The sequence below is a fragment of the Zootermopsis nevadensis genome, unplaced genomic scaffold (genome assembly GCF_977971745.1).
Source record: "Zootermopsis nevadensis isolate Lab colony 2312 unplaced genomic scaffold, Znev_1.0 Znev_ptg000024l, whole genome shotgun sequence".
NCBI classification, from domain to species: domain Eukaryota; kingdom Metazoa; phylum Arthropoda; class Insecta; order Blattodea; family Termopsidae; genus Zootermopsis; species Zootermopsis nevadensis.
In genome coordinates this window covers 7,627,068-7,642,905 of record NW_028259156.1, presented here as the reverse complement: position 1 = coordinate 7,642,905, position 15,838 = coordinate 7,627,068, and the positions used below count along the sequence as shown (strand labels likewise).

The 15,838-nt window shown below is 38.9% G+C and overlaps 2 protein-coding genes across 3 annotated transcripts in view; both read right to left on the bottom strand.

Moving 5' to 3' along the window:
• The window catches only part of twin (CCR4-NOT transcription complex subunit 6-like twin), a 181,076-nt gene that overhangs the window by 152,983 nt on the left and 12,255 nt on the right, over positions 1 to 15,838 (bottom strand). The window lies entirely within an intron of this gene.
• LOC147872798 (uncharacterized) lies at positions 8,042 to 13,850 on the bottom strand. The gene has a single exon (XM_087355247.1). The coding sequence runs from the start codon at positions 13,234 to 13,236 to the stop codon at positions 11,029 to 11,031; it is 2,208 nt and encodes a 735-aa protein (XP_087211373.1). The 5' UTR covers positions 13,237 to 13,850; the 3' UTR covers positions 8,042 to 11,028.

Sequence of the window (15,838 nt, the reverse complement as noted above, 5' to 3'; positions counted from 1 at the left end):
TTCAACGGGTCTAGCATTCCCCTGTCGTATCCTCTCACTTTACCAACTTAAATCTTCAAAAGAAAGCAGGGTTTTAAGAAAATAGCATCAACATAAACTTTCAACACTCTCTGTCCACTGTTACCAACAAAAACTTTCATATTCTCACTTATTTTTTGCTGTAGTGTTGGCCTACAACACAGGAAGTCATATATAAGCACCCAAAAGTATAACAATTAATCGAAAAACTTTGTAAACTGTACAAAGATTCTTTTTATAACACAAAACATTTTATTAGGCAACAAGAAAATAAAATATCGGCATTGCACTCCGATGTTATAATGGCAAAATAAAAAACTGTACTACAGATAAAAAAATACGAATAATTCTGATATGGGAACTGTTACGTCATACAAATACAAGAATAGTCGCAGCTGATTGACTGGTTCAGTGACAAAATATTTATCATATTTATACGTCACATAAGACTACATGAGCGTACATCATTTATTTATTTATTTTGTACTTGTTCAATAGCCAGGTTCTTTTGTTACTTTAACTGAAGACATTTTGATTTCACATAACAAGACAAAAAAATTTCAACTACACGGTAGCAAGCATTACCAGAAATTAATCTGTTATTAACTTTTTTCGCCAAAATAACTGTTAATTGTTACCGTCGTTCACAAGTAAGTCTTTTGAACATTACCATATTATTCGAAGAATTTATTGGTTAACTTTAACCATAATCTACCTTGCATTCCGATGACGACATACGGACATATTCTGCGCCTTCTGACCAGCCTGCTGACTATCGTTTGATGATTTCTGTGTTTCGACAAACAAAGCAACATCACACAGAAGCTGATGTGTTCCATTTTCGTAGTTTTACGCAACTCGAAATAACAATGTTCTCTCGATGATATTATGACATGAGACAAAGCAATCGATTTATTGTCTTGTATAAACGCTTATTCAGCCTTGTAGCGGTTTTACATGCAGGCAAGAATAAAATGCCAGTTATGCAATAACAAAGCAATTGGTAGGCGAATACTACACGTATGGGAGAAAAAGTCATCGGTTACGATCCATACCATCGAATCGAGACGTCGCATACGTTCTATATGCTATTCAAGAACTTAGATGGCACAATTCAAACAACAACCAGCTTCTTTTGTGGAAGTTGAACGTGACATGGCAAGAGTCCAATCTTTCTCCCTCTACAATGAAATCGCATTTGTATCATGCTTGATGATGACAATGCCGTTGCTGCTGATAATGATAATGAAGGGGACAACAGAAAATTCCGACCATCGCTACTTCTTTGGAGATATTAGTCTAAAGATGTTATTTGTGATACGTACATGAAGGATGCATTTATGGAACGAGAGAACAAAATCAAATGGCATGAATATGTGTTTAGAATATACCTGAAAAGAATAGTTAATGAGATCTTTTTATAAAGCTAAAAGACAAAAGGTATCTGGCGACTAAGAATAATACAATAAGATCTTATGGACTGTGCCTCTGGCTTACTGTGTAGTTCATGAAGACCGCATTTAATTGTATATTATTAAATGACGCTGTGACAATAGCACAGATTATTCTGTAATAAAAAACTCCATTCTGTTTCTAATTAAAAAAGAAATGGAGGCGATTCGTTCATCTGAAGGGATGTTAACCACTTATTAAATAAGTAAGTCATAACACAGAAGACCAGAAATCGACATTTTCGGCGCAATGAGAACCTTAAATATAAAATTCATAAAAGATGTACACATAACATGTTACTTTTTATATATAAATGTATCATGGCTGAATGTGTCGACGTTCATGCATGCTGCCTCCATCATCAGTGAGATGAGTGATGGAGTCACTACAACTTCTGAAGCGTCGGTAAACTTCTACCGGAGAATACACGGCGCTACAACCCAAAAGACAACCATCATCATACACGCCACAGTGAAAACCTCAAATCCTATTTAACAAAACTTTTGTTAATTTATTCGATTTCCATCATTTATCCTGGTATAGTATTATAAAAATTGTACGCAGGCCGCAAATAACACATCGGCGATCCGCATGCGGCCCATGGGTTGCGAACACCTGCAGCAGACAGTTGGTTAAGCGCGAATCCTAACACTGTTTTCTTCCTGAAACGAGATTTAAAAACTGTCCGGTGCAAGTTTCCTTCTTGTAACTACGATAAGTTTTTATAAGCCTCCAACAGAAACAAAACTTTTACTAGCAGCCAGACGCTCATACGGCTACCAGATGGATACCGTATCAATTACTGCCTTATTTGTTCAGTCTCACCACAGTTCGAGGCGAACGAGCTTAATAAGAGACTGTGAGGTTAACTTTATGTACTAAACAGCTACACAAGGAAAGCCGCCTTTCTAACGGACTGTTTAACAACACCTATTCAACTGCTAAGTGTACGTGTCGAGGCTGAAAAACAGAAGACTGATGATAGCGGCCAACCTTCAAAACAGACACCGAACGATTTATATGTTAAACCTTTGACATTGCCCAATAGGAATGGATGGACGATGGTATTAATGTTGCCACTCACATGTGGAACACGTGTGTACTAATGTGTTGTCTCGAACTGTGTTCCATTACAGCATTATCCGACATAAAACTAACACAGATCTATATCTCAAAATGAACTCCACCATTTAAGGCAAAGAAAACACGACACGTCTCTATTACAAAGTTCAACAGATTGATGTTTAAGAAAATAATCGATGTTCCTCGTGAAGAGCATCCGAAACTAATTAAACAATCTGCGAGCAAAATGCAGAAGTATTAAATGTTAAAGTACGTGCTACACATAGTAATCATTGAGCTTTAAGTTGTTAACAGGAGTTTATGCGGAATTACTACTAACAAGCCACTGAAAATATGTGATGTACTTGGTTCAAACTGTCATTATAAAGCACTTTAATTGAATCAGTAGACTGCATCCCTGTTAATTTTCGTTTCTTCCAGCATATACACGGTGATTAAAAATGTTAGGGCCAAACTGAAGGAGCGTATAGAGGGACTAGGAGAGAACAACTTTCGAATAGGAATCCATGTCCTCCGAAGTTATCCTGAGTCAGTCGAGGCCATTGAAATAATCGTACTTTGCTATTCTCCAACTAGCTTCAATTTGTTTTTTATTAATGTACAAGGATTACATTAGCAATCTTACAAACCACATTTAGAACAGGTGTTCAAAGTGGCGTCCTCCACATTCAATGCAGGCATTGCATCGGCGAACGAAACTCTGGCGCACCCTTTCAAATACCCCAGGAGTTTCACGGACCACGTCAGATGCAGCAAGTATTCTGGCCAAAAGTTGTTCTGGATCGTCCACCGGTGTCTCATAAACGAGGCTCTTTACGTGCCCCCAAAAGTAGTAATCAAGAGGTGTCAAGTCTGGGGAGCGGACTGGCCGTTCAACCGGCACTCCTCTCCCTATCAAACGCCCGGGATACGTGTGATTCAAAATTAAGCTAGTAGGAGAATAGCAAAGTAAGATTATTTCAGCGGTATGTTATCAGACGTCCCTAACTTCAATGGCCTCGATGACTCAGGATAACTTTGGAGGACATGGATTCCTATTCGAAAGTTGTTCTCTCTGAGTCCCTCTAAACGCTCCTTCAGTTTGGCCCTAACCTTTTGAATCACCCTGTATATTCTATCTAATATAAAACCTACTAGGAAAACAGAAAAACTAGTGATTATCCTAGATCATGATTCTAAAACTACAGGTCTGGGCAATTAAATACTATTGGGATCCAATGCCGAAAATTCTAATTTTACTCTTGCCTTAAGTAAATTAGACCGCGTCCGAAGGAAATCGCCAGTAATTAGCACGTGCCACGAATGTATTTATTTCTTAAGATAAGGACCACCGAATCAAAAATATTTACACAGAATAAAATATTTTCTCACTAATAACATGATTCAGTTAATCTTTTTGAAAACACTAAGTACAACTCTATAAAAGTAATTACTCCGAAATAAAGACCAACGCTGACAATCCTACAATCGCGACCACTCTCTCAAGTGTACTGTGACCTAGTTTATGAACCTTCAAACTTAATTTCAAAACAAAGTATCAGAACTATAATGTCCTTTCTTTCACACGAGACCTTGTATCGACCGTAACAGCTCTGGCAGCAAGTAGACGGTTACGGGCTCGAGGACCGACATTCGACCGCAGGCAGTGGCAAGGATTCGTTGACTTCGTCTCCGCCCTGAGACATACCCCAGGGTACATCCTGCCTTTTCAATTAATACCAAAGTGTTTGAACCGTGAAGCTTTTCACTCACATCTACCACGTGTATAGTATGGTCGTGGTACTGACGTGCCGGGACGTGTTTTGTACGAAATTCAGAATATCTTCAAGATCTCTTCCCTGATATGCCGTATAAGAAAACATTCAAGTGTTGTTTTGTAGCTAATGACAGAGGTGTAATTAGTATACCCATTGTTGTATTTAAATAATTTATAATTAAATATAATGGATTATGCAAAAATGGAATATAATAAGACGTTAAAGCTTAAGGAAAGTGAACGAAAAATAAATGTGCATGGCACAGACGATTTCTTAACAAACACTTTATTTTCTCCGTGTGTTGAAAAATACCAAAATCGCAACACAGCGACACTGTGGAAACAATGACAGAAATGAAAATGCATGTCTTCCGGTCAGTAGCGCCGTGTGGTCTGATAAAAGCTTGCCGAAGTTAAAACCCAGAAGACGGGCATCTTCGTACTCACCGCCGTGAGAACCTCAAATCCTATTAAATTACAGAAATTCACAGAAGCAGAAAATGTCGTGAAATGTATGTTCATTCTAGTTAGTTTCAAGGCATCATCTTCGTTCCACTTGCGATCTTGAATGTCTTGCGCAGGGTGTCAGTAATAGGAATTCCGGCACATTGTAACAGAGCCATAAGGTCCACAAACGACCACGTTATATGACCAACAACATGAAGACCAAGTTCAGAATAATGCTCAATTTTTATAACGGTGCAAGATTACCAAACACACTGGAACCATATGTTTCAAAATGAAACTCTTGTTAATATCGTATGTACAATGAGTAAGCATAAACAGCCCAGACAATCAGGCATGGCGGCAGCTAGCAAAACAGCGTTGCCATAAATGGGAAAAATAAATTTTATCGTCTTAGAAAAAAAACTAGGTCGAAGAATAAACTGCTGTGCCATGAGCGTAACATGCAAAACGCGAGGTCCCTTCCAAGGAGAACAACAAAGTTAAATCAATCAGTAAAGTTACTTTGCAAGTGTCTAGCCAAAAGTTTCTTGTTATTGAGGAATTACGGAATGGTTATGAGCCGGAATCATCCTTCTAACTATACAAGGGCAGAGGAAACACTCGCGCCTGTGTGAACAGCTTTTTGTTCACACAGCGGAAGTTACCTGCACTATCGAAATCATATTACGCGGCGTTCAATAGCTTCTCCACTTCACACAATGCGTTCACTCATGAAGTTAAACGTAACTGTCACTTCCCGACTTCAGGAGAGTTGATATTATTATTATTGTTTTATTGAGCGATAAACACGTGTCGGGAAAACCTTGTAGCGTTTGGCGGTGAGTATTCAGGTCCAACTGGGAGCCGGGTGGTGATAGTTTCGTTCAACTTTATCAGCGGACGCACTGTATTTACGAGTATTTTGCACTCCTGCTTCGTATTTCGGAGGTTCGGGTTTAAGTCTCGATCCGGAGGTCAGTTATCCTGACAGGTCTTTCGTGGTTTTCCTCTGATCCTCCAAGTAAATGCCAAGATAGAAACTTAAACTGAACAATGCTCATCAATAATCTGGCTATTCGACGTGAAAGCCTCAAATACTGACCGCGGCGTAAAATAAACAAATAATAAAATAAGAAAAATTCTATAGCTTATATATACACCCTTAAAAAAAGCTGAACTCTACAGAGCAGGGATCAACTACATTGTTTGCTTGTTTGTTTGTCATCAGTCTTTCGACTGGTTTGATGTGGTCCTCCATTTTCGCCTATCTTGCGCCAATCTCTTCATTTCCACGCAAGAATTTTTTACATGTCTGTTAACTGGTAGAGAATAAAGGTTGTCCCAAAAAAGATGTAAACACACATTCAATAAATAAATTAAACACATTTTAATAAACTAAGATATTACATACGTCAGCACTGGCACTTAATGAATTAACTAATCTAGTGTAGGTGTTCAAAATGACCACCGCCCATGTATTCGGTAAACACACACACACACGAAGACCGATAACAACGTTAATATTCCTTATTATGATATGTACACATCTTTTTGGGACACTCTGTATAAGAAATCGCAAGGCGTAAACATTGGCCGATCTTCCTCCTCCACAGCTGCGGACGTAAAAGTTCTAGCAGTCACTGGAAAACATCCGCAGTCATTACCCGATGAAGACCCCGATATTCGGGGAAATAACTAGTTTTCAGGAGTTCCCTGGGCACAGCGAAAATCAAATAGGCCATTACAGTGAGACCGTATTCGTCTATCTAAGCGTTCTGTCAGCATTTCCTCTCCGGTAGTAAGGATACAATAGAAACGAATAAAACTACTTCTGACTGGTTCAAGGAGGTAATTAGAATGTGCATTAAATCACTTAGTGAATAAGCTAAGAGCATACAACAGATCACTGGGTTAATTCGAAATGTAAATAGAAGAGTAAAACACCGAGATGGATGAATAAATAAATAAATAAGTAAATAAACGGCTGTAACGCAGAAGGTGGAGGTATGAGACCAATAAATCTTGCTTCGCCATCTGTAATTTGTTTTAGACAGACTTGATAACTTAATTCATTTCTACTCCAACACTCAGCTGATTTCGATTAAATGTGGTATGTGTGTTCCACATTAAAAGTTGCCTGAGAATTTGCTTTTAACCGTTTCAGGTAAATGGAGCTTCTACTTCACAAAAATTTCAAAGACTACAATTCGTTCTGTTATAGAAATATTAATCTGATTACATCTGTATATTTCATTTTAACTTGTTTTGCCATGGTCCTGAAAGAAAATTAGACGGCGCACGATTCGTGACAAACCAATCACTAGTTAGAATGATGACACGGATTTAGCCTCCAGTGTCTTTACTTGATCTTTCATGTTTTATTTCAGCATAGAACAACTAAGGTGAAACTGTACTGAAGTTGGCGTAAGACAAAGTTGGTATCTCTACTCCGTTCAAATGCCTTCTGCATCAGATTCCGTTTCAACTAACCTAGTTAATGCTACAACCGTATTACAGTAGACCAGAACTAGTAGATCCCGTCGTTGCTTCGTGGTTCAACATCACGGAAAACAAGTTTCATGCGTTAAGTGATCTTAAAAATAAGCGTGCAGCACTGATTCAATTCCCAAGTTTCCAAATCGTCGTGAACACGAACCACGATTCTCAACCCGCGGATTCTGCACTTGTACTATATACAAATTAAAGTTCTGTAAGATTTCAGGTTTTCATGGCGGCCATTATGAAGATGGTTATCTTCTGGATTGTATCGCCGTGTAATGTAATGGAAGTTTATCGGGGGATGACCTGATGATGGAGGCAGAAAGTGCCTCTGAAACTCAGTAAAGTTCTACAATACCACACATCGCAATAAAACAGTAGACAACTATTTTCAACTTAAGGCTTTGTTTAGAAGTAGGATAAGTTGGGTTTGTAACACCAGACCATTTGCGTTAAAGAAGTCTTGTAATCGGCATGACAATACTATACTACAAATTAAAGGTTTACGTGAAAAAAAGACCTGTACGTATACTCTTGACGTGACAGTGCATTTCATACAAAACCTAGAATTCTACACTTCAAGGGTTGTAAAAATATTTTTACAACCACATTCTATGAACGCAATTCATTTACAAAGTTACACTGGTTATAGTTATAACTGTACATGCAACTGTTTTCTTCTTAATTTGGTATAGGAAATAAACTGTAAGCTAACTTAATTCAAATTAAGTGGTTGTGAAACCACAAAATAACTCGAAACAGAGCTTGCTCAATTCACACTTAGAGTTGTTGTGATACAAATCTGTTTTATTTCATAAGAAGTTTACACAGCACGGCACAACGCACATGTGCGTAACCAAAACAACGAATAATACTGATTAATACATCAGTTTAAAATCATCTCTTTAAGTGAATTTAAAGGACTATGCCTTCACAATGAGTAAATGCACTTCTTTTCACATGACCGCAACGAACGAAAATTATGATCGATGTATGCCCATGACCTGAACCTACTATTTTTGATGTTCGTGTGCTGCATGAGAAGTGTATGTACAAGTTTATTTAATTCACATCTATATTAAAACATAAAATATCAATGTTAAAATTGTTTTTCTTGAGAAAATACATCAGTACAGCTACCAAATAATTCAACAGAAGATATTACAGCACGCAAATCTCGGGCTGCAACAAAAGGCTATTTTTAAAGATACAAATATCTTTTAATAAAAATCACAGTGACGCTACATAAGAAGAAATTAAATTAAAGTGAAATATGATTACCTAACTAAAAGCTTTATAAAAATGTATATGTGTACTGGCTACATAATTACATGAACGACAGCAGTATAATGGCCGATTCCACCAACCACAAAGAAATAAAATATAACAAAACGTAACGACTTACAAGTCGAAGTGTTGGTGCAACTGTCCAATAAACCACAAATTAGATATTAACAAAACATGAAAGTTACATTAAAAATAATTTGTTACTTGCCGTTACGCAACAGCATGGAAACAGTGTTCTTTGAAATAATGTACAGCAATCATTCATAGAACTGTTCAACATAAATAATATTTGTACGTGTGAGATCGCAATTTTAATAGTGTAATATTAACATTTCACAGGAAAAATGGTTAAAATATCATCAGTCCCGAAAGCTTTCCATTATAAATAAGATTCAATCAAGACAATTTAGAGTGAAATTTATGGTTGGAACAGCATGCACTGTTTGTCATTTTTAGCTGTGTAGTTAAGAACCTTGGTCAATGAGTTTACAAAACACAGTGAGTACTGGATTAACTAAACAGCATTCTTATCTGTAAATTATTTACCTGTGGTACATCATTAATGTCAGCGTAAGCTGATTAAAACTGCATCTGTAGCAACCATATTTATAGTATAAAGTAACATTACATTATCGGTAAACACATTCAAGCATGTGTAGATACTGGTTTCCGGAGTTTTAACGCTGTGTGGACTTCAGCTGATGACGGAGACAATATTTACCTACAAGTCCACAAGAGTTACTACCCAGACGATCAACATGGACATATTCATCGCCGTGTGAATCTCAATTCTCGTTATGTCCAGTAGGTAACTCATGATCTGCCAAACCGCATCAACCACGTTCACTAACAACAACCTTATAGCAACACCCGAAATTTCAAGATACCAACACAAATCACGCCACTGAACGAGATTCCAAGTCTACCAAATATTCATCTTAACATTATCCTCCCATCTAATACTCCGCCATATAAATGGACATTTTCCAAGACATATTCCAACCAAAAATGCTGTATGCATTCCTTGCTTCCCCAATCACAACCATTTATCACGCACATCGTGGCCTCCGAGAATTCACTACTGTAACAACTGCAAACGACCACGGTCACAATAGATATGAACATTCGACTACAAATCATCCAAAACGTAATATCAGAGAATTAAGAAACATTAATAAATCGCTGTAAATTTTACGCAGTTAAAGTAGAACCAAATGTATGGAAAGCTTCCAGACTGAGGTATTATAAGCATGAATTGTTCTTCGAAAAACTGATTGTGCAGTTCAATTAAAACATCTCTGACTTCTTGAAAAATAAATTAAAACACGAATTCAGTTAACAGTATTAAAATGCAAACACATTTTTCTCAAATAAGAAATTACATTTGTTTACACTAAGTACTTTTTTATTAAATTTAATGATTTTATAATTTAGGTAATTAAATACTGTTATCTGACGTTGTTGACTGTATATTGTATTCTAGACTTATTTTTTTCACATAGATGGTTACAAAGTTGCAAGTCTAATAAGTAACGTGATAGATAGGCGGATGTTATCTTACTCATTTCATTTGTAACAAATGATAATAGATTGTAAACGATAAAATAAAAGTCTAATCATAGATTGTCTGTCCTTTCGATAACATAACAGCAAAATGATATAAACGGCAGACCAAAACACTGTAAATGATTAATCATGGTTTGCAGTTTCATTCAGTTTGGTACAGAAACTTACAGCAGCAACTATAAAACCACCTATGTTCACAAATAGCGCATCCTCTATTTTAAAATTAACAAAACAGCTAACAGGATCTACCTAACATCACCAAAGAAAAAGTGATCAAAAAGCAAAATATAATGTTAATATTCAAAGAAAATACATTACCACAGCTCCAGCTGCAAAACCCCAAGCTGTCCCTCTATCACAAAATGTCCCTACGAAGGTACATGTTTAAAAAGTTGATAGACCATGCCAATTACCAAAAACCCCCAAACCCACATCCTGTCCCAAGTGACCACACCTTGAATGTGAAAAAAGCAGAAAGAAAAACGTTTACATTATTTTTTTATATTTCACATATGAGATGAAAAGAAAGTCTTGTGTCTTGATAATCGATAATCCTTGTATCAATTGACACGTAAGTTATCACAAATCAAAGCAACTGCCCCAAGGATAAAACTTGAACACTTGCATATAATTTAAATCCGACAACTCTCTGATACGTCCAAGAACTCCTCGACTTGATACTTCAAACAAGGTTAACCTCGTTCCACGAATAAGGTTGTTTACAGCCTAATGTGCATAACTATATTCCACTTTCTAATAAGTACAGTCCAGTCCAAGCTTATGTAGGTTATCACTACTTGTAGAGACAAGAACTGATACATAATAAACTTATATAAAAGGCCTATGTATATTTTAACTGTTACCAAAGTGCACAATGTATGGTTTCAGTCAAGTACTGTGGTTAACTGCAGACATTTAACTTATTCTTCTGCGTGTAAACAAAGCTGGTCTACTTCTTCACCCAGCGTTTTGGCACTTTGTTCACAAAAACAACGATCAGAAACATTACGTCCGTCTTTGTTATCACATGTTTTAAGATCACCAGCCCACACGTTATCTCCAGAATCACACTGTGCAACACCTTGTCTGTAGTTGACAGAACCATCCTCTTTGACGTTTCCTGCCTGTGCATTCACACTACTTTCACCATTTTCCTGTTGGGTATTCTCCTTCACGTTTACATCATCCTGGGGACCAACTTCTACTTCCGGAGGAGAGGACAACGAAATCTTGCTCGCATCACAAACACTCGCATCAGAATGGTCTTTTAATACTCCAGCGGGCACCATAGTCGTCGATCCTATTGGCGGTGAAGATGAGTAGAATTTGATCTCAATATCCCTGTGGCCGTTCGGTGACGTCACGATTTCTGTTGATACCTCCAAACTTTGCGACGTCGTCAATGACATCGTGTTTGCAGGAGATGCAGTTGAGGCATTCTGAAATTCGCATCCCTTCGTATGTCGCGATTCAGTAACGTTCGCATCATCACGTACTCTTCCATGACCAATTATTCCAAAATTTCCTCGCGAGCTTTCGTTATTACTACCGAAACTTTCACCACAAAAAGAAGAAGACGGCAGTGGCTCACTCCAACTTCGACGCAGAACAGACGAATGATCATTTTCTGACAAAAACAATGATGGTGAGGGAGTGGACCGTATATCCTTGTTGAAGAAGTCGAAACTTCGAACTTCGGTTAGCGGTGGGGTAAAGAACAGTGGAATGTTTTCAAACGGCGACTTGGAATATGACGTACTCTTATTTTCGGAGTTGGGCGGAGGGGGAGTCAGAAAAGGCGAGTAACAATGCTGGTCCACGTCCCATATCAGACCTGATGGATCGCAGTATCGGCACTGGCAAAGAATTGGAGGAAACGGATACGGGAATAATGCCCCATTATCCACATGCAATCCCTCTTCATCTTCCTCAACATCGTCGAAGTTATGGTGTAGCTTTGGTTCTTGGTTGTCATCCTCGGAGGTCTGAGAAACGTACTCGTCATCTCCTTGAGTGTCATTTCCGTTAGACAGATTAAACGAGTGGCCCTTCTCGATTTCCCACAGTTTAATCCTTCGTTCCGGGTCCTGTTCGGTTGAACTCTGGCGATTTCCAATCCAGTGCCCACTGTCGTACAACTCATAACATAAGGGTACATAAGGCTTGAGGGTAACAATACTAGGGGATTCTACACTGGAATTCTTTAGTTCGTTAGGCGTGGAAGAAATGGCTGTATCGGAAGGTGAAGTGGTTGTTGTAGGAGGCGGTTTGCGGTCTTTCTTTCTTCGTTTGCGCGGTTTGATGATCCGCGGTAGGCTGTTCTCTGAGTGACCCGAACTTTCATCACTCGCCACACTTAAGCAATCGCTGTTTGGGGTGCTGCTATTACTGCCATTTGCACAACTACCGGGGCCACCAATGTCGCGAGTATCTCTCACACTATTACTCCTCCTGACAGCGACATCACCGCCTCGAAACTGTCGCAACGGAGGTGCTCTGCTGTGATTTACATTATTCTTTCGACCGCTGGCAGTACATCTTCCAGCCAGTATCAAAGGGGCACCGTGAGTATGAATTGCCAAACGGGATAAAGGCGTTCGGGACTGCTGAGAACCATGGTCCCCCTCCACAGTCCCGTTTCTTCCACAATTTGCATTCGCCACGACTGTAGCAGAATTCCGATTTCCATTATTAACACTTCCATTGGATGACGTGGAATTATTACGGTTTCTTCTGGAGTTTGGTGGTGCCATTGAAATGAGGGGTAATCCAGCCCAGCTCCCGCCGACTCCGGTGGTTGGGCCCGGTGACCCATAGCGGGCACCTCCGAATTTTAAGCCGCCACATTCACACAAGGGAAGCAGACTGCCAGGTGAAGGAAAACCTGAAGCGCCGAGTTGATGATCCTGACAGTTACCACCACCTAAGCGATGATTCAGCACTCTTGTCTGCTGCTTAACGATTCGATTTCCTCCAGAATCCACCACTTTCTTGCCCTTGTAGTTCAAGTTATTTTGGTTACCGGAGTTATTTTTAGCACTAATGTTATTCACTCTCACAGAGGAAGATATCAGATAGCTCCCTATATAACGTTCCACTTCTAGGTTGCCCTGAAAAGCAGGGCTCATTGTACACTGCTTTAAGATCTGAATTTCAACTACATTGACAACACACAGAAAAGGCGAACCAAACCCCACATCACTAAAGAACACTCCTCGCCGAGCAGTCAAGCTCGAAAATACATGCGGAAGTTTCTACTTGTTCACCCCATACTTCTGGGATCGGTTTATCAACAATATTAAAAACTAGAAAACGTCAGTCAACGAAATTCACATACCCAATGACGTCGATTCAAGCAAGTGCGAAAGAATCAAACGAAGCGCAATTGGCGATTTGCAATGACTTTTCTTTCACTCTGAAAGAAAATTTTAAAGCAGCTCACTACGGACGTTTGTAAACGTGCGTGCCCACACCCCATCAGCTCCAACCGCCTTGCACCTTCGCTAATTGTAGTTCACATTGCTGCAGTCCACGTGTTTCTAGTTTGATATACCGGTCCGACTCATCGACGTTCACTCGACAACACTTCGGTTCACACTAACTGCTGACAAGTCTATACTCGACTAGCGGCTGTACACTTGATGGCTCGCCAACTTTACGAGGGCCTCCTCCCCCCTCCAGTACTTCCTTCGTCTCTCACGTCGCTACTAGAAGCTCTCTGGTTGCCGCTAACCCAAATCTGAATTCAGGTGAGACAACTAGCTGCCGCCGCGACTGGCTGGTTGATGAGAGATTTCTTCGAACAAACTAAACTTACTGTACGTAGCTTCTAAACCGGATCTCGTACCGTGATACAAAAATAATTCTGTGGCGCTCTTCTTGCATGAAATTCGTTATAAAGGTTACGTTACACTTTTAACTTCCCTCAATACCTACTTTTTTTGCCTTCCTATCTCATTCTTTTTCAAGAACGAAATTCCACTTTAGCAGGAAATCACATAAATCGTTTCATATTCAAACCAACAAGAACAAATATTTTAGGACACTTGTCGCCCCAGCAAGCAAAGAGAAACGTTACCAAATGTCCTCGCTGTGTTTCTGATTGAAAATGGCTTCCGATTTTCGACGTCGAATAAAATGGCAGTACACAACAAATAGAAATCAAATTACAATAAACAACAGAAGTATTTTATATTATCTAATCTCGCCTGGCTTACGTCCAGTTAAAAGAAATGTATCGATATTAAAAGCCGCAAGTGATGGAATTTCATTAAATGTATTTCTCAAATATGACGCTGATGAAAACATATGAGCGATAAATTATAATTTACACAGACGTTAAACACGACAAAATCGTTTAAGAATAAATTTATTTTTCTTGATTATCTGATTTAACGACGGTTTCAACCGCTTATCTTATACATCTATCTCTGGAACTCGGCAAGAAGGGATTAAGTCAACAAAAATTAATTTTGACATAAGTCCTTACCAACCATCAAAGTTACAGCGTCGACTGATATCATGACTAACGAATGATTGATCGGAAAAGGCGTGGAAGAAAGAGGTCTCCATAATTTAAAGCACAACACCGGCCCGGAGAAACTGAGGAAGACCATTAAAAATCTGAGTCTAGATGGCCGGTCTATGGACTTGGATTTGAATCCGGGACCTTCCGAATACGCACGCTACAGTAGTGCTAAACAGTCAACCACGGCGAACGGTATGTACACTAATTTTTAAATTTTACACACTTTCGCCCCAAAAATTATTTAGCAATCTGAATAAGGTGGAGGGAAACGGAAGGGCTGTAGAATGCGACCTTCAACCTATTCGACTTATTTGTTGCAGTCGCGTGCCTGAATATTGAACACACAATCGGAATGTAACGTTATGACTGGTTTGACCATGAGATTTCTGTTTTACATTCAACATTCTGCACTACGCAATTCGTGACAATGCAGTGTACAACCACAACGTAGAATGAAGACTATATATAACCTTGCTTTTCAAAAGAAATAATAAAAAAACGTTGATACGATTTAAAGCCACGTAGCACGAAACCAACAAAAGGTTATCTTAAACTTAAGACGTGACAGAAGTGCGACCCAACTATCAATGAGGACACAAAGCATTTTAATACGTCGGTAAGCCTGAAAGAAAGAGACCACTTGGAAGACCTAAACGTAGAAGGAATTAAAAGTTCAAAATTGGTCTTTTCGAAGGTGGAAACGAGTGGAGTCATTTCGCACAGAACACACCATGTGCTGGAACTTGTGGGAATGGCGATGAACCTACGAGTCCACAGAAAGAGAGAAATTTGATTCTCAATTCGAACTTTCCTCTTTTCAGTTGGTTACTTTATATAACTATTACTGTCAGGTATTTTGAAATTATTAGCATAATAACATGCAACATGCTAAATAGGCTGTCTTCTACGTTTTAGAGCCGTGTAGTGTGGTAGAAGTTGCGATATGTAAGCCTCATTCACCGCCCTGATCGTGGAGACAGCAAGAACCTCTAAAAAGGTGAACATCTGCCAGACTACAAGACGCTGCAACCCAGACGACTGGCATCTTCATACTCACCGCCGTGAGAACCTCAAATCCTATTTCTAAGATACGTTCGTAAATATCTTCCTGTCTTTCATGTTTGAGAAACCTCTGTTATACATAACGTTTGCACAATTTCACGTTAAAAGCTACGACGGAAAGAATAAACATTTCAACGCCA